The following is a 26,563-nucleotide window of genomic DNA, read 5'->3' as shown; positions in this document are numbered from 1 at the left end:
AAAAATCATGCATATGTATTACTCCTCTTTTTGGAGAAATTTAATAAAACAATAATGAAAAAACACAACTTTTTTTTTTTCTCCCATTAAATTTTTTTCCAATTATTTGTTAAACCAACTAGATCATGTTTACTTTAACAATGAAATAGAGAAGATTATGCACACTACCATTTTTCATTTTAAATTCTCTTCTGTGTCATGGAACAATTGCATCCACTCTTGTTACTATAGCAACAACTGACCTTATTTAAGGTTTGCAATTTCTGGTGGTTTTGCTGAAACAAATATTGTCGTTCTTTGAATTCCAAATTTATCTTGCTTATTAAAGCATAAAATTCAAACTTTCATTACATTCTAATTAGCTGCACATTGTTGTGGTTTACACTGATGGGCAACGTAGATGAAAATCTGTATGTTGTACAGTGGAAATATTATTAAACACATAGGAGATGATTCTGATCCCAGTGGAGTGAAACCTATGTCAGTTGACCCAATAGTCAGTAGGCATAAATATGTGTATTTGCAAAACTGATTTCAATGAAACAGTGTTATTCGATCCCAAAAGGGTGTCTAACACAATAGATTTTGTACAGGTTTAAAACTGTTACAAATATAAGAACATTAGTCTTGTAGAATTATTGCAGAAAGAACATTCTGGCTAACTTTCCACTCACAAAGGTTCATACTACAAAATTGGGGGATGGAATTCAAAATGAGAAGACCTGCAATATTTCTGCTTAGAATTACAAAGAGTATAGGTTGCTTCATATCTTCTTTGATTTGGGATGATACATAAAGGAGTCTCAATTTTCTTATAAGTAGTTCTAGATTATTTCCAAAATATTTTGAACAATATTCAGTTCAGAAGTTTGAGGATTAACGGAGGTTGGGTTTTGAGGGTTGGGTTTTTTGGTTTTGTTTTGGGGTTTGTTTTTTTTTTTTTTTTTCCTTAGCCTAGTGCAAAGTAACTAATTTGACTAATATTTTTCATCAAACATTTTAGAAATGTGTGAAACCTGCAGTGTATTTCTGAGCTGCCAGAAGGAAGGAAATGGCTATAGCACTCAGCAGTGGGTTTCTTCTGGTATTCAATATCCATAGTTTTGACATAAACAGAATCTTCTCACTTTGCTATATCACAGCTAAATTATGCCTGAGTTCAATGTCTCAAGTCTCGCCTGTAACTTTGCTTTAGCTGCATGGCCAACTAGTAACCACTATGCATGTTTGCTCTGCACAATGCACATTATTGCCCTTTGCCCAGCACTGGATCAGAACATTTGACCTGTCCTTGGTTTTCAAAGCCTATCATCTCCGCCGTGAAGAAACAGATTGGTTTGACAAGCCCAGAGAGTCTCGTTTGGAGAATGGACATGCCCTTGACAGAAGGCTGCCAGAGAAGTTGTCCCACTCTCGACCACCAAGTCAACACCAAGATCAAGTAAGCTGTCAAGTAAGCTGTGCCTTTAGTTTTATAAATGTTTGACAATTTAATCATACCATCCGATAGTGTAGGGACTACAGGATTAATCAAATTCCAGCTACATTCAGCTGAAGTGCTGTTGAACCTGTATTTGTCATCAGTACTTGATGATGAAATTAGAGTAACATTTGTCTGCAATTCAGTATTAATTTTGCAGGTTGTCTTTTGATTTTTGAAACATATCTGAAAGGAATTAATCTGCTAACCAGAACTATCTATACATTAGGTATTCCTATTTTAAAAAAATAAATAAATAAAAAAAGAAAACAGTTAGTCCCATTTTACCTTATCAGCTTTATGCCATCCAAATTTAAGGCCCTTCTTTTAGTAGTTTAAGGCAGAGAGTTGCTTCATCCTGTTGACACTTGTTCCCACTTTTAGTTGGTTAGTATAATCCCAACAGTCTGTGATCAATTACTGAATAAATCAGCAAGACTTTATCAATCTAATAATTAGAATGTTTCATTTATTATAGCAAGAAAGAAAAATACCATATTCTGCTTTTCAAGCCAACTTTGAAATCTAGTTCACCTCAGTATACCGTCACATATCCTCTTCGTATTAATGAAGTTTACATATTTCAAATCTTTAAGGTCTTCACTTGATTACTTCAGTTATCATTTTTACTGATTCATTGAGATTATGCTCTGTTTTCCCTGAGATGCAATGGATGCAAGAGAAGGTATTGCATGGCCCCTTTGTATTACTTAATAGCTTATATTGCTGATGTTAATTCTTCAGATAACATACAAACAGGAGTATCCTCCTGTCATGCAGCCTTCAAAACTTTTTCGCTGGTGAGCATTTTCACTGACATTTGACAATAGAATGTAGGTTTTATGAAGTAAGGATGTAGATTTTATGAAGTAAGCATTCAAATATCTTACAATACAAGCTGTTATTTATTTGTATTTTTCCCTCTTCTCCTATCTCTAGTTTAGCATTTATTGAGATTTACACAGTCTAGGTTGTACTGAGCCTACATATTTTTTGTTGAGAAAGAGGGTTTCACAAGATACAAGTCTTACAGGAATCTATTCAAATAACTAACTCTATGAACCAACTTTATTGCAGGATAAAGGATGTTTTAGAGTCTTCACAGCTCTTAATATCACTAGCAATAGATAAAAAACTGCCTGTCATCTGAGCACTTTAATCCTCATGAGAAACATGCATTATTCTGAGCATACATAATTGTATTTGACCACTGCAGCATCATGAGGTAAAATTAAAAATTTGCCTTGAAAATCAGTTTTGTCCAAAAGGGTTACTGTTATCCTGAGCTCTGTGATATGGAGGTGGTTGGTAAGATGTATTCAACTTTTAGAACTCCAGAGCTTTTGTTCTGGGAAACAATTCCAAGGCAAGTTACTAGTCACAAAGGTCCGATCTTTGGTTTTTCTCTCATATGAGTAGCACTACACTAGGACCGGTTAAAAGGCTTTGATCAAAATTTTTCGGGAGGAGGGCTAAGGGGCCTCAGAGTTCTTTTGTTTTCCTGGATTGTTTCCAGAAGGAAAATATATTTTTTTCTCCTTGAAGCTGCTGTGATATCCCCACTTTTATATGGAAATAGAGATACTACATTTAAAATCTTGCCAAAGGCATTTTTTAAGGTTTTGTAAAATCTAGGATGGAAATTGGAGAGTGAACATTTTCTAAATGATTTTGCGTGGTGCCACGTGAAGCCTCTGCAGAAGAAAAGTGAAGTGGAAGGAGAAGCTTTACAATAGTTCCGTCTTCATCTGTTTCTGTCCAGGTTAGCTACTGTCATTCACCCACTGGTACAAAATAGTATCAATGTGTCTGCAGAAGAGAGAAATGCCAGTTCTCACCAACTCTGCATCATCTACCTCTTCAAAATGTTACTCAGAGCTTGTGTATGTTAAATATCTTCTGTGAACATTTGTTTGAGATAACTTTAAAAAAAATATATTTTCAGACACATCCAGAAATTAAATTACTTTAGGACAAGATAAAAAGGGTCAGATCCATTTTAAAAAGTTTCATTAGCTCCACATTGAATTCTGAAAGTAAAACACTTAGCAGCAGAAGCAAGTAAATCAGTATTAACATCTGTTTTTTAGCATTCATTTTATATTTTAAAGCTATCAAGAAAAATAAACCATTTTCAGGCCAATGAGTGTGCTGAGGCAAAGCAAACACTCCCTAAAGGCTTCTTCAGCCCCGTCTCTTCTGTAACAAAAGAGTTACTGAATTCATTGTCCTATGCTGTCTGTCTCCTGTATCCACAACTCAGTTCTGCACAGAGAGCTGTGGTGTCCAAGCATAATGTACTCTGGAGCGAAAAATGGCAAATCGTTCTTCATCCTGACCATCTGAACAGGTCCACCTTCACCCAGAGCTTTTTTTGTTGCAGAGGCTTTCCTGAAATCAGTTAGGAGGACAGTTTCCTAGTTAGCATAGTAATTAAGCCATTGCAACTCCTTTGATATTCCGTACTGAGCACAAACCAGCCACAAAAGGAAGTATTTGCATCGGTAGCACTGATCTGCTTCTAATGTATCAGTCAGTGTTTCCAAATACACTTATTGGCTGTAAATTTGCCATTTCTATTTTCTCCTTTGTAAAAAATGTGAATATTTTACTGACCACTACGATATTTGTATTCCAGAAGATTTTGTTTCACATGTGTGAAACATCAATTTCCTTACTAGATGAAATCAGAACTGCTTGACTACGTCCCACAGAGCTTGTACAATTAAAGGTAATAAATAAAGCACAACCCTGTGCTTTTGAAACAAGAATGCAACAGAGTGATAACCCTGAACTGCCAGGTTTCCATGGATTTCTTATAACCTAGCGGATTAAGCTCACATACTGTATTATTAATATTAAAATATATTTGTTTCTATAGCAACTTCTGTGGTGCTAGATAGTATTCTTAAATCACATTAAATTGCAGTGCAGTTTAGTATCTTAGTAGCTGTTTCCCAATATAGTGATTCTGAACTGCTTGCCTAAGGAGGGTAAACATGGTTTACACCTAATCAATACACAATCTATTGCAGATTTCTCACTGATCCCTGTTGACCTCAACAGTTTGTTTAGTCGCTGCCAGTTGACCAGCAACTTTAAATCTCCAGACATCAAGGCTTTTTTTGTTATTATTTTCCGTCAAAGTTATTTGTATATCCTGAACTAAACTGGCTGTTTCAAACAGGTTGGGAAGGAACAGTAGGAGGAGGTGCCAGGGGAGTAAGAGATCATGACAAGGAGATGGACAGTGAGAGTGTATTAACAGGAGATAAGTAGCTTCTCAGTGAGGGGTTTTAAACACAGAACTTCCAGTGATCATAGGTGGGTCTTTTTAAGCCCTAAATGAATAATAACATCCCAAACTCATCATAATACCAGTGTATTGTCATCATTTCGCTTTGGCAACAGTTTTCTAATCACAAAAAGAAGGCAAGGGCTTTAGAGATGCAACCTGTTGAATGTTAATCCTCTATTTCTAAAGCCCCTCAAAAAGTGTATGCTTGTCTTGGTTCATGGGGCTGTACCATTCCCTTGAAATTTAAGTCATGCCTTTTTAGGGGCACTTGAATATTTAGAAATTATTAAAAAATGGATCGTAAGGTGAGCAGTGGGGTTAAAATAAGAAAATACTGTTTGTGACAGATCCAGAAGGCTACCTGCAAACTTTTTTTCCACATTTTTTAAGTCCATCCTGCTTAGTTTTGATTGTTTTCCAGCTAGCAAGGAGATTTCATTTTAATTTGTAGTAAACTGCTTTCTCTGTTTGAGGCTTGTGGGGGGGAAGGCATTTTGTGATTCAGAATCTCTGGAAATACGATGAGAAATAGGACATTTCCAAATTTAGTGTAATTGTTAAAATATCTAATCTAATGACTGAATTGTTATCCACCCCCTCACTGTAATTCAAGATGGAACTTAGCAGGCAGTTTCTCATTTTTTAGTCACCCAGAAAAGTTGTTCTCACTGCCTGCCAGAATGACTTCTAAATCAAAAGTCAGAGTTCTGTACTGACCTAATTGCAGAAGCAAAGACTTTGCAATTTATTAATGAGCAGGAACATTGTATTTGTTATTTTTTTTTCAATACTTCTTTTGCAAAATAACTCCATCATCAGTGATCTACCAGTAAAGAGAACTTTCCACCTTTAGGATTTCTAGAGAACTTGACATTCGTGCTCTGCACAGAGGAGATGCAGCCGTTCAAAGGGGCAGGATTACCTTAGCTGTGGAAATTCTTGGTGCCAGCTTTCACAGGCCTTGTGCGCTCATCCAGGTTCCTGTGGTATTCGGAAATTAGGATAGATACTGTCTAACCTGTCACCTTGAGCATCTACCATCTTGTTCATGGTTACCTAACTCGGGTAAAATTTCCCTTGAAGACTGTATTTCTTAAAGGACTACAGCCAGGAGTAGCTACTGAGATTCACCTTATCAGGCCCTGTCTAAGATACTGGTGGAAGGGGAGGTGCAGCACCATTTAAAACCAGAAATTACTGTGGCATTGATGACCTGATCCAAAGACCAGTTGATACGTTATAGCTATTGCTATGGACTTTGCCTGGAATACTAAAATACACTTGATGCATTTTATTTCTTAAGCTTAAATACAGCACTAAAGAAATTTATTCTTAATTGTCCTCATTACCTTATAAAATTCCCTTATATGTGGCTTCCTTAGAGTTTCTTTATCAGACAAAACGTGTAAAGACAACAAAGGGAAAATAAAGTGTATATTTAAACTGATTTTCTATAACAGTGTTAGAAAACCTCAGCGCATTTATTTGCCATTCATTCCATTTTTTGGAGGGGTTTTGAGCTGACTAATAACATGAAACATGTGACCAGAGCTTAAATTCCTGGAGGAAACGCTTTATAGTCCAGTTTTCATTTAACTCACTGGGATGCAATCCCTAAGGGGCCGCTGAGTAATGTGCAGAAAAATGCGACCTGAGTCCCATGTCAGCTCAAAGAGTACAACAGGAGGCAAGATGATACACTGGAGAGTCAAAATGTGTCTGTGATCAGAAGAGGATGGCATTGCCAGTGCTGAACTGCAAGAATTATTACTTGGGTGTACTGAATGCTCCCAGAAAGGTGAGGAAAGGATCTCCATGGCAAGGACAGATGGCAGAAATGTGTGGGGTTTGTAGCAAATAAGCAGGATCAAGTCACCTTTTGCCCTGTGACCAAAATCTGGGCTTGGGGACTTACGTGTCCTCCATTCCTGCAGCCTTGCAGCGGAGGGACTGCCCCTTCTGTGCCGTAGCTCAGATTTACACTGTCGTGGTTGTGTGACTTCAGTGGGGTCCCTCTGTATCTTCCCTGTTAGAAGGACCCCCTGGCATATATTCAGGTGAAGGGAAATCACCTTTAGTGAAAGTTAGATGGGAACACTTGGAAACACAGGATAATTTGTGTTCTACAAGGTTTCAAATATACCACTGTTTTTTCCTATTTATTCTGCCACTTTCAGACAAATACTGTTCAGAAGGTAAATGCCTAATGACATGTTCAGTTTAAGTACCGATTCCCACCAACAATAAAAAATAATATGCTACCCTGAATGCTAATAAACTTTAATGCTTTTATTCATAACTGTATGAATCACCAAGATTTATACTTATCGTAAAATTCTGGAAGTGAAAGTAATGAGGAAGTAATAGACTAAAGTAGGAGATGGTCTATATTTTCTGATATATTTGTCAGCAAATCATGTATGATATGGCATTGAATATTCTTGGATTATTATTTATTCAAAAAAGCAATCTTGCTAAAGAAAGATAAGATAGAGCAATTTAAAAAAATGTGAATTTAAGTTTATGAGCTGCAATGTTCTTCAGTTAAATGAAATTGCTCCCACCAAAATGGATCCCAGCTAAGGAACTGTTCAAATGTGTTCATACTGCTTATTTTGATTTGCATTATTTTGTATTCTTTTTTATTTAATTAAAAATAGAATTAGATACATTATTTCAGATTTTTTACAATTTTATGTAAGCTACAAGTGACAAAGACATTATTTTTACTGTTAAATTACACTTGCTGTATTTCTGATAATGTCATTAAAAACATAGCAATGTCCCTATCCATTTATAAGTGTGGAAGTCTCATGGCACTTTGTACGCTTCTGGTAGTATTAGACCTTATGTCCTGGCAAAATTCCGTGATAAGTCCTAAAGTCTGCCTGATCTCAAGTTCTCATTTATTCTGGAGTACTTGTCCACTACCAAATCCATGACCTCCTTTTTGTCTGAGATTAATTACAGTCAATACTACTCTCAGTGTGTTCTGGGAGGATTTCAGCCTTCTAGATGCAACGTCATCCACTGGATAAGAAACTGCATTACGACAAAAGATGTATAAACTCTTCTGCTCACTGTGGATTTGAGCTAAGCGAGTACCTTGACTTCTCTGTTTCCTCTCCCATCATTTATGTGTGCTATCCATTAACATCATAAACTCTCCAGGGCAGAACTGGAGTTTGAAGTGCTTAGTACAGGAGGAGCTTAATCCCTTTAAATGCTACTTAAATATAAATAATAGTAATAAACTCTTGGCAACAGGCTGCTGATATACTCAGACTGCTGCGTATCCATGCCGATTAATATTGTCCCGTTGGCTCCTTGAATCTGCCTCCCCCAGGTCCCAGCCCGTTGACACTCAGCCTGGAGCCGTCACAGGGAGTCACGCTCTCTCCTCTTGGTCCGGGTGCAGTGCTCAGGCTCAGCACCAACACGGCAGAGGCGTGATGGATTCTGCTTTGCTTCCAAAAGACCAAAACTGCAGGAAAAGAGGGCGTGTGATAGGTGTGAGGTGTGCGAGTGTTGCAACAAACACTCTTTCTGTAAAGGCATTTTGGTGGGGGCTCGTGGCGATCGTCCCTGGCAAGTGGATTAGTCCCTGCTGTATGGCCCCTCCTGTGCCCGTGTCTTGGGGCAGGTGGGATCATCCCAGCTGGAAACCTGGCTCTGTAGTGCGTGTTGTAGAGATGCATTTTGTTCAGCTTTGACACTTTCCAGTATCAGCCCAAGTGAATGTTGCACATTTTCATATAAAATGTAGTCCTAAAAGTTTTACGTTGGGTCTTTCAAAAGGCTTTTGAAATTTGGTGACTAGAGGTACATTGGAATATATAGTTTTGCTGAAACTAAAGCAGTAACTCGTGGCTGTTTACACATTCAACCACCATTTTGTTTAGGTCTGTATGAACAGGATTTTATAATAATTACAAGAATTATATTTAATTTCATTCTTCTCTTGAACATTGCTTGGACAAAGGATTAATGTTAAGAGAAGCTACAGAAGACAGTGACCATCTTCTAGTCATTAGGTGGTGTGGTTTAGGCCCAGCTGGCAACTCAGCACCACGTGGCCGCTCGCCCACTCCCCCCTCCCCTGGTGGGATGGGGAGGAGAATTGAAAGAAAAGGGTGAAACCTCGAGGGTTGAGATAAGAACAGCTTAATAGAGCAACACAAGGACAATAATAGTAACAAAAGAGTATATAAAGTGAGTGTTGTGCAATGCAATTGCTCACCACCCGGAACACTACACTCAGCTCATTCCTGAGCCACGATAGACCTCCACCCAGCCAGCTCCCTCAGTTATATGCTGAGCATGACATCAGTATGGTATGGAATATTCCCTTGGCTAGTTCGGGTCAGCCATTCCAGCCGTGCCCCCTCCCAGCTTCTTGTGAAAAATTAACCCTATCCCAGCCAAGTGCAGGACATTAGGAAATAAAAATCAGAACTAAAGCCCTATTCAGGAAGCAAATATTCATTCTCCTACAGAAGGATTTTGCAGTCTGACAAATGTCTTGAAACTTGGGAGAGTGTTTGAATTGTGACGTTGTGATATTTCCCTGGATGAAATGTTTGTTTGCTTGTTTCTGTTTCAACTATCTAAAATTATTGATACAATTGATGTTGTTTTATCTTTTCATGACATGCATATTTGTGTTCCTCAGATAAATGGGAAGCCCCTGCAGTACATTTTCCCTCATGCAAGGCTCAAACTACTGAGAGACCCAAAGGATCACACAGTTTCAGGTAAAAAACGACAACCCTCTACGAGACATGATAATTTGATTAGCACAAATCGTGTAAAAGTTTTGCAGTATTAAAAACAGTTCCTGTGTCATACGCAGCAGGAAATTCAGCGGTCATTTTAAGTCTTGCTAGTTGGTTATAACAGAAAAGCAGCAATGCGGAAAAAAGGTCACAACATCTGTTCAAGATGTATAAGCTATACAGACATGAAAAACAGAGGGAAAATCTGTTGTGTTATACATATGAGCAGTCTGGTTTGCTGTTGCTTTTTATGTAACTCTATATTCTCTGTATGAGAAGTTTCTATAAAATAGGCTTGTGTAGGTGTTCAACATGTACAGAAATGAGAATTTTATTCTTTCTGTACTGGAACTATTCTACAGAGGGGGGTAGCAGAACCATCAGATCCCATTTTTCTGTGATATCTTCACATAGAAACATTTATCACAGGACTTTAGATTTATTCTCTTTTCCCTAACACTAACACAAATGTTCATGTAAGTCTGAGTCTGCTTGCAAAGGAAATGCAGGTGGCAAAGGTTATATTCATTCACCTCCCGGACTGTGAGCAGGAATGCAGTGTGACGTTTTCATGTATCAAATTGTAAAAGGCTGCCAGTTACAAGATCTGGCACAGGTAAGGTCTGTCTGTTTGAGCTTTTGGAATTGCACTCTTTCTCACATCTAATACTGATAAGGAACTCAAAGGTTTTTTAATATGCTGTTTGTCTTCTTTCAGAGGTACATGCTTTAAGCGGTTTTGTCATGGAACCGTCGGACTTTCTTTTAACTCGCTAAAAAAATTCTAATAGTGTGTGTCAAACTCTGTTTCTGCACAGAAGTAATTACCGACTGCCAGCTCTGGTGTTCCCTTGAGCATTAAGTAGAAAGTGGCACGAACTTACTTGAATTGCTAAATATTGTTTTCACAGGGTTTCTGGCAGTAAAATCTTGATCACTTCCACCCCCAGTATCCACCTCACATTTAGGGTGTTAAATGAAAGTTCTGTATACATTATGACGTATTTTCTTGCTAGTCAGCGTAACACCCACTGATGGTTTCAGGCTACAGAAGGAGAAGGACCCCTCCACCCACACAGCACAGTCTGAAAGAAGCCGCCGGGTCCGCTGTTGTGTCAGCCTCCACTGCCCTGGGCCCTTGCAGTCCATAGGAGCTCCTTGACTTCCTAGTAGAGATCTTTGCCCTGCAGGGCGATGAGTAATGCTGTGATCCAAGCTGCTCTCTTACTCAAGAACAAGTGGAATTACAACCACACAACTGTGTATAGCTCGTGATTTAATGTTGCTGCAGGCCTGCTCTCCTATGTCGAGTTACTTACCCTCGTGCAATGTAAAATGCCTATTCCAAATTCTCAACTAGCTCTCGTGCTGGCAGCCACAGCAACGTACTGTGCATCAGGGTAAACGCCTTGTAAGCGATGACTGGAAAACCAAGGTGTAGATATTGACTTCCCATTTACTAATGCGCTGCACAACATGAGATCAGACAGGATCAAATATTCACTCAGGATCCTGCTAAGGTTTCATAGCCCACACTGGGATTGCTCGCTGATGTAGCTGTGCTGTATTGTACCTAAATTCTAACTGGAGTAAGCAAGCTTGGCTATGTGTCTACAAGCTGCCATCATACTTTTGGTTTTTAGTCCAGATATACCCTTGGAGACCTGCACAGACATATTTCTATATGATGTACATATAGATTTCTCTACAAATATGAAAAGGCTTAAATGCAAATTGTACAGAACAGAGCCAAAGGTGTAATAAGGTACCAATAGGGAGGACCTGAGCCAGAAGAAATTGTTGTATTTTTCATTTCTTGTACATCTTTCAAGTACCATAACTCCTTGACTTTGTACCTCCCCTCCTCCCCCTCTCTCAGTGTCTGAAGGATTAAAGGACACGGAAACTCTCTTTAAATGTGCGGTGCTTTCTGCTTAGCATTCAGCTTTCCAAATGACCTCTCCCAGAGCCACACACATAGCTTTTATTCACTTTTTTAAAAATTCAATTTTGATTAAACATTATCTGCAAACTAAACAAGTATCTTTGTTTATTAACCAGACCATGACTATTAACCACAGCTACCTCACTACAAGATTATTGGATATTTATCTAGATGCCATGGTTGGTTGGTTGGCCGGCTGGTTTCTTTCTCTTTGTTTCTTTGTGTCTTCCCTTCCTCTCCTTTTGCTCTCCCTTTCTCCCTCCTCCTCTCTTTCTTATCAAAAGTACCAAAATAAGGTGTTGAATCATTTTATTTAACTGTTTGCCTTATGCTTGTTGCATAGGCACAGGAAGAGTGTATGTTAAAAAAACCAACAACCCTCAATAAAGCTCACATGGGGAGTCAGATCTCTCCAAGAGAACCGCCAGTCACTGTCTGGGTGGCAATGGGAGTCTCTGTTGCAACCATCCTTGCAGTAGCATCTTCAGCTGTATCAGACAAGACTCCCTGAACTGTTGTGTTGCTGGTTTCTTACAAGCCAGCTGGCTTGTGGTCCTGGGTGACCACAACAGCATATGCATCATCCATTGTCTCTGATTATCTTACAGTATGTACAAAGCATCCTCTGTCTTAGCTATGTACAAAAGGCTGTCCTATGTGATCATTTCTGCACGTGCAAGAACAGTTTCTGCTGATGATTTAAATGATCTACGTGCAGTTTGGTCAGTTCAACAGCAGGAGCTGCCTGGGGAGATGCCTGAGACTGACAGGTTCTCCGCCCAGGGAATTAATGAACACGTCTTAAGTATACAAACGGTGTATCTTAACTGGTGTGTGCACAGCAGGAGCCACATGGGGAAATCTCCCAAACTGTCCACAATTCCCACTTGGAAAACTCCTGTAACGGTTGATCAGCTGCTTTGCCAGGAAGCTGGCCAGTGGTCATCTCATCACCTCACCTCACTGGGGAGTTCCTGGGCAACCTGGGCATTAATGACTCAGTGTGCTGGGTCAGCCCAGGTACCCAGCTGTACCACAGCTGTAACTATAGGGCAAGCTCGAATTTCATTCTAGTATCACCATTATAACTTGAATTCCATAGATCTCATCACATACTTACCATATTGGAGGTTACTGCCTGATTATGGATCCAGAAATTGTCACATTATGAATATCAGTAATAAGAGTAGTCCCAAATCATTTAAAATTCAGGCTGTGTCACTACGTATGATGCGCACATGCAGTCTATTTATTTGCTTTCTTGAGTAATGAAAACTGGCTCTGAGGTACAGATGCCTTTGATGCCTCTTACGTATCTGGCATAATTTTTCACACAAAAACATTTACTGCAAATTTTAGCATGTGAATGAGGTGTTTTAAGGAACGAGGAACCGCGCCAAAATTGTGATGGCAAAAGAATAGTAGCTCTGAGTGAAAAATAAATGTATACTTGCTAGCTGGCCTCTCTCTTGAAGGTTCTTGTTTCTTTAGCATATGCCATCGTCTAGAACTCACAGCTCTTCTTTTCAAGGTATGCAGTGTCCCCTCCTCAGGCAATGCTGATAGATGTGAAGGAATTGCCAAGGATTTTCTCTGCAAAGATTGATTAATAGTTTGCAATTTAAAAAAAAAAAAAAAAAAGAATTGGCATCATGGTTATGCTGAGGTGCCAAAGCAATGATGGCAGTGATCAGTGAATGATAATATAGCAGTATTTAATGCTCCAGAAACTCACTGTTTGTTTTCACTGAGAATCCTATGTTCCTTTTGGATCCTTTAGCATAGCAGCGTAAGTGCTGTTTTATACTGCCAGCATTTTCTCTTATGTTTTTTAACATGTCATAGTTATATGTGAAAAAGTGAAGAGAGGACGTGGCTATTGAAGGTAATGAAAGCATTGGCAATACTTTTGGAAATGTTGCAAAGATAAAAACTTACATTGTGCTATTCCTGATCAGAAAGCTGTTTAGGCACACTGGGTGAAAACCCAACAAGGCAGACACATCTCACTAGGTCTATAGGTGCAATGAGTGCACTCAGTCAAAGGTAATTTTTGCTGCTTTGCCTCACTTAGGCTGAGTCACAAGTAATTCTTCCCTTTCCAAAAGTAGGATATTCTGTGTTTCCAGGGAGCAAAATGTACCTCTGAGCAGCCAGACTGTCTGTATTGTGGGACATCCTCTTCAATTCTGATGAAAAAAAAAGGCGGAGAAGCAATTCAGAAAAAGCTGTGAACTTTATAGTAGAGTAAAGAAGAGATTTAGACTGTGGGCAGAAGACTGCGTCCCTAACCTTCACTTCAGCAGTGAAGTCAGTGAAACAGCTAAGAGGATGACAGGGTAGCTGTAACGCTGCACAGACGTCAGAGATGCCTCATACTCTCCATAAGGATTATTAATTCCTGCACACAACACTACACTTCTGCAGCATGCCAGCTCGTAGGGTACTTACCCCACGAGAGAGGAAGAGAATTCAAAGAGTTTTCCTATATCAAGCACTCACTGCTGTAGATAGTCTTTAAATAAATAACCCTATATATTTAGGGTTCTTTCACCTGCAAGTTCAGCAAATTCAGTTCTTACAGCAAAATACTGAAGTGCAGTGAATATGTGATTTCAATTCAATTAAAAAACATGTTAAATATAGTCACAGCCTGTGTTGAATGTGATATAGTAGTCAAAGACACAGGGTGAGAAGAGTAACCCACCTCTTGTCCTTATACTCTTTTCTTAGAGGATTACTTATCCTGTTTCTTTGGTTTAATGTTGTGAAGAACTGAGATAATACTTTGCACAAAAAAACAATACCCTCCTCTAACACTCACTTGTCACTGGGGAAGGATTTAATCCCTAATTAATGGCCATCATTCCCTCAAACACACTCTCCTTATCAGAGACGTGGCACAGAAGGTACAAATCCATAAACAGAAAGGGACAGAGCTGTTACAGCCAGGCAAAATCAGAGATTTTCCAGTGCAGTCATATGGCAGTAAGTGAGGACAGGAATGGAAATAAAGGGAAGGAGAGATGTCTGTTTCTTAATAGCAATCTTAGAAAGAACTTAATACTATTCAGCTTTTCTAAATCTAAAAAAAAAGACCACAAATTTTTGTATTTGTTAGAAACATTTTTTAGAGATACAGACCATATATTCCATGTTTATGTGCCTTTTCTCTAAATTAACTTAATTTGAAAAGCACTAGTGTGTATATTTAAAATACTTTCCATGAACTCTTTTTGGCAGCTTGGTTGTTTATGCATTTTTCAGTGGATGAACATCTGTTGAACGGTGTCTAATAAGATCTTAAGATTAGTGGAGGTAGTTGAGAGGTCAGTGTGTCTACTGGCTATAAAAGTCCAATTCGCTTTCGTAGCTCTCATGCAGAAAAGGCTGCAGAAACAGATCACTGCAACACTGAATGTTAGAGTTAAGTCAGGCCCCCAGGTTCCCATGGAAAGCCAAGAGGAAAGCTGGCACGTAAGAATGAGGTTCACAGAAGCCAAACCAGAAATCTCTCTGTTTTGGACATAAGTAATGCAGGTCAGCACTTTCTTGTGAAGAACTAGAAGACAAAACATTCAGGGATGCATATCATTGGTGAGACAACTTGTCAAGGGCATTAGAAAAAGTTAATAACGCAGAAATGTCAGTTTAAGGTTTCATTTTGCAGGTGAGGCATAAATTATCTTGACGACTCTCAGAGGAAAATGAAGACCCTGTGCTCCCTTCTCTGCATACTGGCTATCAAAAATATGCATAGGTTTAATAATTACACTAGAACGAGGCAATTACAAAGGGCAATAAATTGGAGGCTGAAATAGTTTAAATAAATCACCTTTTGGATATGGCTATTTTCCTCTATTGATTATAAAGGGAGCATAAGGTGACTGACTACGATTTTTGTCTTGTAGAGATCTTGAATTGGATGAGATGAACAGATATGGCTTATGTACAAAGAAGCTATAGAACAATCAAAAGACTTGTAGAGGACTGGTTGTCTAAAGTATCCTCTTTAGTATTAAGTATTAAATGTGTAAGTAATACACATCGCTCCTCATCACCAAGAGACAAACGCCTGTTGGAGTTGGGTGCACTTTCCAGAGGAGGGTGCTGGAACATTTTGAGAATGATTGCCTTCCATTCACTATTTACCTAATCACAGATTTGTACAGGTCTTTGAAGTGCACTAGATGTACACTCCTAGGCAGTCTGGATGCAGGATGATTAAGGTTAAGACGTTCTGATTCTGCAGGTCACTGATGCAAAGAAAATGTTCTTCGTGGATTGGTAGGGTGCTCTGAGGTTCTGGTTGTCTCATAGCATCATTGCACTAAGCTAACTGAGGTGCAGCATTTGTCAAGTGAAACCTCTCTTCTTCATTATCTGTGTTTCTGAATTTTTTTCACTTTAATATTGTTTACAGGTGATATGCACTTAATGCCTGCATGTTTGTTGGCTGTTTTACTTCAGTAAAAAGAAGTTGGGGGAGGAGGTTGTCAGCAAAATTTTCTTTAAATAACCTAAAGATTGCCAGAAAGTGTTCATGTTCCTGAAGAAATCTGTTCATCAAGAAAGGGAGTGAAGCTGACATTAGACAGTCAAGGCTGATGAAGCCAAAGCTGTCTGAGGATAGGCACCCCAAAATTACATTAATTTCCCCCCCCCACAAAAAAAAAAATATCAGCCCCTTCTTAGTCACTACAGTACACATTTTTCTAAAAGAGATACAATTTAAGGAGGCAAAAATGTAAGATATATCGAAGTGCTAATTTGTGTGTTAGATCAGAAATTGTCTTTTTGTTTTCTGTAAAAAATGTTTTTATTTTACTCCTTGTTGATGTCTTGGACAGCAGTAGTCATTGGCTTGAGAATATACCATTTTCTCAGAAAAGACTGCAAATTTCCCTCATTTGACAGCTTCTTCTAGTGGGTAGAAAAAAATATCATATCATTCTCTTGATACAGAAGTGAAGACAGCAATGTTTAAAGGAACAAGCTATGCAGGTAACTAAATTACCTTTGTCCCTGTCACAAAAAAATCTGCATTTTGAAGGGTAATTTCAACAAACAGCAAGCTGACTAGTAAATTACTATGCACTTAATTCATATGCTGTTTTTCTTTTTCAGTAGTCGAGTTATTATAAGAAATACTCATTTTATGTGAGACATCAAACGAGTATATCACATATAAGATGTGACATGCCAAGTCTTATGAGATCTATGCTTATCCTTTAAAAAAAGAAAAAAAACTAAAAATCATTTTGTCAATTCCTCCACTTTAAAATGTGGGAAAGTTATTTTTCTATGTAGCTTCCTTCTTCTTTCTTTTTTCTTTTTTAATTATTATTTTATTACCAGCCTAAGCTGGGTACAACAGAAGTAAGGCCCTTCATTACTTAAAGACATGAGTTTAAACCCAACTTAGATGACAAATGATTGGATACAGTTACTAACCTCATTCAGCAGTGTCTGATGTCATCAGGGAAAGAGCATGTGCAATGAACTGAAGATCTCAACATGTGTCTTAGTGGACAGTTCCTATATCCAAACACAAAGCTAGCCTGTATCCACAGCTTGAATGGTTGTAAGAAATGAACTGCCAAACGGCCACACAGTCCTTCCCAGGGACTGGGATGGGATACCTCTTCTGAGAATAAACCATAAGCTTCTGTCTCTGCTGTTGCCAGCTTAGGGTCCTTTCCAAGCAGTGAGTCAAAAGTTAAACTGAAGTTTAACAACAGAGGAACTACAATTCCTTCACTTATTTTGTGTAATTTATATGAATATTATAATGTTTTTAATGATTTATACACCAAAACCAGATACTGTCTTTCTCTTTGAGAAAAGAAGGAAAGTTTAGAGTTTTTTACAAAGACTTAAATGATTGCAGGCATTACTTCTTTTGTAAGAATGGTATTTTACAATTTGTAGTTCCACAAATTCTTCCCCATAATGACAGATATCCATGCAACACTGTACCAGTTGATTCCTTTGTGCATGAGAGCCATCTAGGTCAGATATTCCTTTGGTTTTCCTTCAAGAGGAATTATCCAGTGTGCAGAGCCTTTACTGGGTGGCTGTTAAGCGCAGCCATCACATACCGATGAGGAGCTTATCAACAAGAGGGAGCCAGGCTCTTCACAGTGGTACATGGCAGGAGGATGAGAGGCAATGGGCATAAGTTAAAACAGGAGAGGTTCGTACTGGATATAAAGAAAATCTTTTTCCCCACTGCACTTAGCTATAACTAAGATGTGTAAATTTAAGGTATTTTGTGACTTGCTTAAAAGTCCTTCCATGTTAGAATGGGAAGGAGAGCGTATGCGGTTAGATACAGGCCTGCTCACTCAATAAAGCTGTGTGGGCAAGAACACTATGACAAAGAAGGGAGAGAAAATTCAGAACAGATGGAGAAGGGCACAGATCATGTTTTGGCTACTGCAGTCCTGCCAACAAGACCAAGACTGAATGGTCTTTCTAGCCTTTGCTAAAAAGTCTTGAGGTGCTCCAGAGTGTAAGTTTACAGTGAATAAGGTCACTGTCTGCATTTATGTATATGTTTAAGAAACATATATATATATAAAAACATATGTATATGTTTAAGAAAACAGTGTCACCATTGGCATATCTTACCTTCAGATAGCATCAGCACTCCGCATAGATAGCATGAGCTACTGTCCAGTAGGTAATAGGACGGAGTGATGTTTCTGTTTCCTCTTAACTCTGTCCTCCAGTTTACCAACTTCATAGAAAGAATTTATGATAGATACAGCCTTTGCGCTCCCCAAATATCAGCGTCATGATTACTGGAGAAGTAATGCAAAATGAAGGAGAGAAATGTGTTTCTTGCTTCCTTCTTAGCATAACTGTATGTTGGACAAGTCTACACAACACCCTGGACAAGACTTTTAGCAGGTGCAATAATCATCACTGTTATTTATTGAAGATAGCAAAATTTTCCCGAATTTATTAAACATAAGAACAGTCTTACTAGGTCAGACATAAGGTTTGTTAGCCCTTCATCGTGGCTCTGACAGAAGGTATTTAAGAATATAAGGCCAGAGTAAACACAGTGCAATATTCTCACAGCTTCCAATAGTCTGTGGTTCAGCCACTTTGTAAAGCCGTGATTGCTTCTTTGCATTTAATGGAGAACTACTCTTTTCCTAAAGGCTTTTGTTTATGCATTACTTTATAGCTAGCATTATTTTATAGCTAGCATATATCTATATATCTTACATATTATAGTATATCATATCATATGCTATCATATTTACATTAATTCTATTACTGTTTCTTAAATACCAAAGCTGATAGGGATGGGAGAGTTCAAAACTAACATTTTAAACAAAGAAGTTCGGCTGTCAGTCAGTGGCGTCTGTTGAGCCATTGGTGTCTATCAGTAAACACAAATGAATCTCAGTGCCTACAGGTTTTTTATAGATTTAAAGCTACAGTACCATAGATGATACCTGAGTACTCTTATTCTGTTGTGACAGATCATCCAAAAAGAAGAGGCCTATATCTTGTTTTCAAGTAGATATAAGTGCTCCAAGATGCTAACTCGTAAAACATTTTATGATCCTTCAGGATGATAACTAGTGTGCAAATCAGCATGAAGCAGATTTGCAGCTGATATAAATCAATGCTGTGCTATTAAAACAACTGGAATGTATCTGAATTTCATCAGCTCAGGATTTGGCTTCATGTATATTTTATGCTTTAATTGCCAATGGCCAAAAAGTGGAACAACTGAATAGGCTTAATCATGTTTCTAGGAAACAACTTCATTTAAGCTAATTTCATTAGAAAGCACCAAAACAATTCTCCTGAGCACCTATCTAGACAACCGAGCTCTGATACGGAGCTCATGTTATGTATTCTAGAGAATCGCACAGGAATAATAATGCAAATAAAAATTTACCCTGGATTTGATTATACACGTTACTTTTCCTGCTGCTTTCCAAGCACCTGATCTAACTTGGTTTTATTTGCTTTGTCATGTTTCCTTTCTGTCTGTTCTCCAGACTTCCCAGATTGCTTTATCACAACGATGATATCTAAATAAATAGCTTGCATTTCTTCACAGAACTTTTAAGTCTGAACTCTCCAAAGAGAAGTCATCGTTGTTTTTTCTGCGGCTGACAATTCTGTTTCATACAGACAATGGAACGTGGTGTAAAATTGTTCTGACAGATAAGGGCCTACCAGCACCCTAGCATATGTCTGGCGTAGATAAGGCTGGAGGAGGAAAGGGGAGATAATGTCTAGTAAATGAACACAAGGGGAAGGTATGCTCTGTCTCTGTTCACAGCCAAATAGAGTTGGAAGACTATTGTTTGATTTGATTGATATGTTCTCATTGCTATAGCATGGTATGTTGGCACATTGCAAAATCTTTCACGCCTAATGTCTCGTTTTCGTTCTTTATCCTGATGCATTTTTCTAATTGCTAGCATTGGACCTTGACCTAAAAAGGTCACCTTTATGCTTCCTTGCTATGATTCAGCCTTCTGGTTTTTAATTTTGTTTTTGAAAGTATTGTTAGAAAGTGATGAAAATCGTTTTCGGTCTTGTGTTTTTTTCTTCCCTCGGTGGAATGTCTGTGCATTGGCTCATGGATCTGAAACAAAACACTTAATCTTTATTTGAGATTTAAACATATCTTCCATTTCAAAGTACTCAGAAACATGTGTTGTAGCCCTCATCTGCATTTTGCAGTTCAAGCCCATTTCAATTTTTCCCATTTTACTTCTGTATAGTTTCAACTTCAAAGCACATAATATCCAAAGGTGGTAAAACAACCATGGTTTTCCAGAACCAGAATAAATAGTGATTTTCAGCTACCATCTTGAAGGACATGCTCTTAGGATCTTAGAAATCCAAATCAGTAGTATTTTTTAATATCTTTCTCAAAAAATCAGTCACCTAAAAGTCTATTAAAAATTCATGTAGCTCTATATCTGACAAGAGTCAGATTGCTGCTGATGCTCATACTTACAGTTTCCTATGCCAGTTTGCACAAACTCATGTGTGATTACTGAAAATCTGTTGTGCATTCTAATTGCTTCTTTACTTTCTTTGCTCATCTAATTAGACAGACAAATGGTTTCATACTTCAAAAAATTAGCCCAGAGGAAATATTTGTTTGAGTTAGCACATGAACAGTTTTTGCACAGAGCTTCTGGGTCACGTGCCTGCGTTCTCATGCCAGTATTGAAGTTGTTGCTACTGTATGGGGCTTACCTAATAATTAAACAATATTAGTCCCTGAATTTAGTGCTGGAATTCTATTTACTTTTATAAGAGAAAACATCCCTGGAAACTTAATTTGCACCTTTGTGTAAAGGCAGGATCCCCTCCCCGCTACAGAAACCCAACACACACCAACACCAGCAAAAGCCTGGTGTGCCTTGAATTACTCAGTTTTTCTCTGTTCTTTTTTTCTTTTTTTTTAACCTCTAACTTATGTAAGGAGTTACTGACATTTGTTTGGAAAGGCAAGTCTAATCATTGCTTAGATGCTGAAATAGTTCCAGGAAATCTGGGCTCTTTATACTTTGATGGCTGTAGTGGAGCTGCTCAGCAAAGTAGTAAAAAGATGCTAAGATTTCATGAGCTTCCCTGTGACCAGAGCAACAGCAACAAATTGGCAGCAATCTGACCTTTATTATCTCCATAATGGACAAAAAAGACCAGATTGTAATTGCAGAGCTCAGATTATTGTCAGCCTACTCCAGCAAAATAAATTATAGTCTTTCTGCTGTGTTGCTACTGTGGCACAACACACATACGAGGGGATACGATTTCATAGTGGGCTGAGATACATTGAGCTACACAAGTTCAGAATAAATAAGTCTAATTGGACACAAAGTACCTAATGGTGGAATTAAGGAAAAGAGAATGATGAATTTTTAAAATACTTTTGCAGTGATGCTTGCCAGGTCACCAGTGACAGAATTTATTAGTGTCAAGTCATTGGTCACTACTCAAATATACATTTTTTTATATATATATGTATATCTATAATGAATATGCATCACTGAAACAGTTTGTGATGTCTGGAAGGATATGAAATGACCAGTGAAATGTCCTTCTGAAAGTCACAAAGTAGGTTAATTGTCAAAAAGCAAAAAAGCTATTGCCCATTCAATTTTATTAATATTTTTCTCTAAGTATGGATTTCTCTCAAAAGTAACTCTTCATTTATTAGACACTTGAAATCTTCATTAAAATAGAATAGAATAGAATAGAATAGAATAGAATAGAATAATTTCAGTTGGAAGGGACCTACAACGATCATCTAGTCCAACTGCCTGACCACTTCAGGGCTGACCAAAAGTTAAAGCCTGTTATTAAGGGCATTGTCCAAATGCCTCTTAAACACTGACAGGCTTGGGGCATCGACCACCTCTCTAGGAAGCTTGTTCCAGTGTTTGACCACCCTTTTGGTACAGAAATGCTTCCTAATGTCCATTCTAAACCTCCCCCAGTGCAGCTTTGAACCATTCCCACGAGTCCTATCACTGGATACCAGGGAGAAGAGCTCAGCACTTCCCTCTCCACTTCCCCTCCTCAGGAAGCTGTAGAGAGCAATGAGGTCGCCCCTCAGCCTCCTTTTCTCCGAACTTGACAAACCCAAAGTCCTCAGCTCCTCATAGGACATTCCTTCCAGCCCTTTCACCAGCTTTGCTGCCCTCCTCTGGATGCATTCAAGGACCTTCACATCCTTCTTAAATTGTGGGGCGCAGAACTGCACACAGTATTCAAGGAGAGGCCGCACCAATGCTGAATACAGCAGGACAGTCACCTCTTTTGACCGGCTGGCTATGCTGTGTTTGATGCACCCCAGGATGCGGTTTGCCTTCTTGGCTGCCAGGGCACACTGCTGACTCATAGTGAGCCTGCTGTCAACCAGCACCCCCAGATCCCTTTCTGCAGGGCCACTCCTCTCCCAATTTATACTTGTGCCCTGCATCCCTCTGTCCTAGGTACAGGATCCAGCATTTGGACTTGTTGAATTTCATACTATTAATCTTTGCCCAATGCTCCAATCTATCTAGATCCCTCTGCAAAGCCTCTTGTCCCTCAAAAGAGTCAACAGCACCTCCCAGTTTGGTATCGTCAGCAAACTTGCTAATGGTGCATTCAACTCCTGCATCTAGATCGTTGATAAATATATTGAACAGGACTGGCCCTAGAATTGAACGCTGAGGAACACCACTGGTGACTGGTCGCCAGCCAGATGTAGCCCCATTCACTGCAATCCTTTGAGCTCTGCCCTTCAGCCGGTTCTTCACCCAGGACACCGTGAACCTGCTCATCCCACAGCTGGACAACTTGTCCAGAAGGATGCTGTGAGGGACAGTATCAAAAGCCTTACTAAAATCCAGAAAAACTACATCCACTGCCTTCTGTTCATCCACTAGGCAGGTGACCTAAAGCTTCTAAGTTTGTATTTTCAGCTATATAAATCAGTGGCTCACAAGCTAACTGTAATAATTTAGTATCCATATTTTTTTGTTTATCAAAGTTTAAAACCAATTGAGTTGCATGATCTATCTTGTTAAAGTTTAGCATTAGGCTTTTTGGGTTTTGGGTTGTGGGGGCTTGGGGGGGCTTTTTTTGCTTCATGGGCTGCATCTTAAGGCTTTAGTTAAGATTAGATAGGAGAGTAAGATCACAGCCTTGGGAGATCAGTAAAAACAGTTGCAATTAATTAGCAGTCTTCTAGCTTTGAAGCATCCTAAAAAGGATTGGATCTTAAATGTGTAAAGTTCCCTTTGAAGTGATGTTTTCCTGAAGACATTTCCCATAGAAATCAATACTCAGAGTTCAGAAAGGTGCCCTCTCTCATTCAAAGCACGGTGATTCACTTTCTGATGGTTAACTGGTCCTGTGTCTTCTAAAGAAGAAAACAGTAGTTCATTAATCTGAAAATCTAAAATTGAAAGATGAATGTCTGGTTATATCAAAATAGTCTGAGAGATGGAAATTAAGATTCAAAAATTTAAAAAAAAAATAATCAAAAAAACAAAGGGAAAAGAGATCTGAGAAAGCATATGATTGATATTTTTAAACTATCTGCATTCAAGGTGATAAATTGGGCAATGTCATTGCAAGCAGAAGTAGTAAACTCAATATTTTCAATAGATACAGTATAAACAGATTTGGAATCCCATCTTCACATGAGAAAATACAGCAACATCCAAGCAATATTTCTTTGTCAGCCAGAACAAAGAACTTAAAGCTCATTGGGCAAAAAGTAACTCATTCATTCTGACTGCCAGGAATTGGATGTGTTGTTATTTAAGTTAAAATATTTCTTCTAGTAATGCTTTTGCAACATAATAATCGTGGAATACATTTTTCTAATTTAGTGCAAATAGATCAAATTAAATTAAATAAATACCCTCTGATTTGTCCAGCAACAAGAAGGTGTGCAAACACACACCACCACCACCGCCCCGCCCAGTGGCTGTCCCTTAGCAAGCGTGGTCCGACTTAATACACAATGTCAGTCAAATATTTGAGTCTAAAATCTGCAAATATAAAATCACAAGCCTTTTCAAAGTGTCTAGGAATAAAAATCTTTATATATTAGCATGGAAAATAATTGATTTTATTAGCAGTAATATGGACAAACGCCTTAGATTTGCAAAATCAGCACCAATATGTCAGCCATGATTTTCAGTTATCTAGCTTAGGTATCCATAGAATTGCCTCTGAAATCAAGTGTCTGTACACTCATTTATATGACAAACCACCTCTCTGCCATTCTGTTACAATTAAGCTATCAGAGGTATACTAGTATAGTGTATCATAAGAAAACTCTGACCCTGTAGAGTTACTTCCCTATGATGTGATGAAAAGTGTCCATTCCTACTGATATGTTGAAAAGTCCATATGTTGACTGTGTGGGTTGGCAGTAAGTTTGTGTGTGTTGTATACTAAGAATAGTTATTTATTGGATTTGCTGAACTTAATAGTTCCCAGTTGTGAGCCTCAGATCTGTAACATATTAATGAGTCTTTCAATAGTGTTTGATCAGAAGTCCTCTGATAAATGTGCAGAGCAGCCCACAGGAATTTCTAAGTCCTAAGGATGGCCTCATGTTTAAAAGCTTTTATAGGGGTGTGCATTTGCTTTATGCAATTTTTGCTTATTTTTTTAAAGACTGTATTTTTCAACTTTTGTAAAGGACATTTAGACCTATCCTTAGAATGGTGGGTTTGCTTTCCCTATCAAGTCGGGAAAAATGAACTTTACCAGTGCTAACTTTCAAATTTGCACTGAAATAAGGTAATTAATTTAAAATAACTATGCAGTTTGTTCCAATTACACTGAAAAATTACTCTCCTCAACAAAAATAATCTTAGTATTTCCCATAGCACAGTCCCAGAGTGCCAATATGGCTATTGTTTAAAACACAGCATCCTTTCTGTATATCAAATCATTTGTGTTAGAAACCAGCCAAGCAGCAATATGTTTAGCTAATCAATTATCATCCATACCAAGTTTATAATTAAAGGAATATTAACTACCATGATGGATTTATCTTGTAGCAGAAATCTAATTATATTCCCCATGCCTGTAATTAGCTTGGGTATTTAGGTGGTATTGTTTTATGTTTATTATATGGGTCTCTCTACATTTTTTTTAGAGGGTCCCCCTCAAGCTGAAATATTTATACTTTTCCAATTCTTAATTTGCTGTTAAAAGAGGGAGAGACAACTGTTCACTTGTCATGTCCAAAAAAAGGCTTAAAAAGATTTACATTCTTTTGCGTTATTACGTTCTTTTGCATTACATTTGCATTACTTTACATTCCCAGGTGTAAAGTCTTACAAGAAGCTGACTTTCTTAAAGATGTTGCTCGGGTCTTCAAATTACAAAAAAGGAAGACAAACACATAGAGAGGGGCCAAACGGGCTAAAATTTTTAGCAAAAATTTCAAGGAACTTACTAGCAAATTTCACGCTATCATCTGAGTATTCACAACTCTGAAGATATTTAGACATGCCTGCACAGCATTTCATAGTGGGGTTTTGAACTGGCAAAGTTGCACTGGACAAAAAACAAAGTAAACTTGAGAGGACATTCTTGCCATATCAAATCTTTGTACAGTTGTAACTTACAGAGTTATTGTTCATGTTGTCATAAGGTTGAGTTTACATATTCCCTAAATCTCTTATCTGTTCTGAAAGTATCAAGACTAAATATCACCACATAGTTAAAACAAAAATACAGACTCTGAAATGGGTTTATATGACAGATCTGAACTTTATCTCAAACTTGGATATAAATATAATCTAGAGGTGAATTACGTTCAACATACGCGTACAAAACTCCTACCTGTACTCCCAGTAGTACCATACCAAAATCAATTCTCCTATTATGCACTATGGTGGATAAAGAGCACAAGATCTGGTCTGCAAAGAGTCTTGATCATCCTTTGTAAAAATTCAAGGTCATACCACTTATCGTACACTAGCTCTCAGCCATATCATGCCTTATTCCCACAATACCCCTGAAACTCATCCTTGGCCATCAGCCCACACTGAAATCATTCACTGAAAGTTCTGTATACTGATAGGACATTACCAGTGGTCATCCCATCACTGAATCCCCACCCAAACTGTGTTACGTTAGGTCGCAAAACATAGATCTAATGGAAGTATACCATCTCCCCAAGACTGATCTGTACCCGTCATCTGAGGTGCCACCAGCCCGCACCACCAGTTCTGTGGCTGAACTTCTTGCACGCTCCAGCAATGCATACTGCTTGATTTATATAGCGGTCCGTTCATCTCAGTGCATTAAATATACCTATGTACACTAATTACTGTGCTGTAGCTGTCAGAACAACCCTCATATATTTCCTTTTAATTCCTCACCATTAGTTTTCCTTGGCTGCTGTCACCCGCCTGTTTTATCAGCGTATTAGAGGGATACACCCTTTTGGTCTAGGCTTGCAGTGGTGGAGTGAGCTGTTTCCACGTTAAGTAGTCCCTGCTAAACCCCGTCAGTCATGAGTCTACTGTGGCCTTCCTTACCTTTATATT

General features: G+C 38.4%; 1 protein-coding gene across 1 annotated transcript in view; it reads left to right on the top strand.

Annotated features, from left to right (window-relative positions):
* PCLO (piccolo presynaptic cytomatrix protein) overlaps positions 1-26,563 on the top strand; it is a 378,058-nt gene that overhangs the window by 227,494 nt on the left and 124,001 nt on the right. The window contains 2 exon segments of the mRNA XM_050905865.1: positions 1,305-1,453; positions 9,451-9,532. Of these exon segments, the coding sequence (XP_050761822.1) occupies positions 1,305-1,453; positions 9,451-9,532 (231 nt within the window).

The sequence above is a fragment of the Gymnogyps californianus genome, chromosome 1 (genome assembly GCF_018139145.2).
Source record: "Gymnogyps californianus isolate 813 chromosome 1, ASM1813914v2, whole genome shotgun sequence".
NCBI lineage: Eukaryota > Metazoa > Chordata > Aves > Accipitriformes > Cathartidae > Gymnogyps > Gymnogyps californianus.
This window is presented reverse-complemented; position numbering and strand designations above follow the sequence as displayed.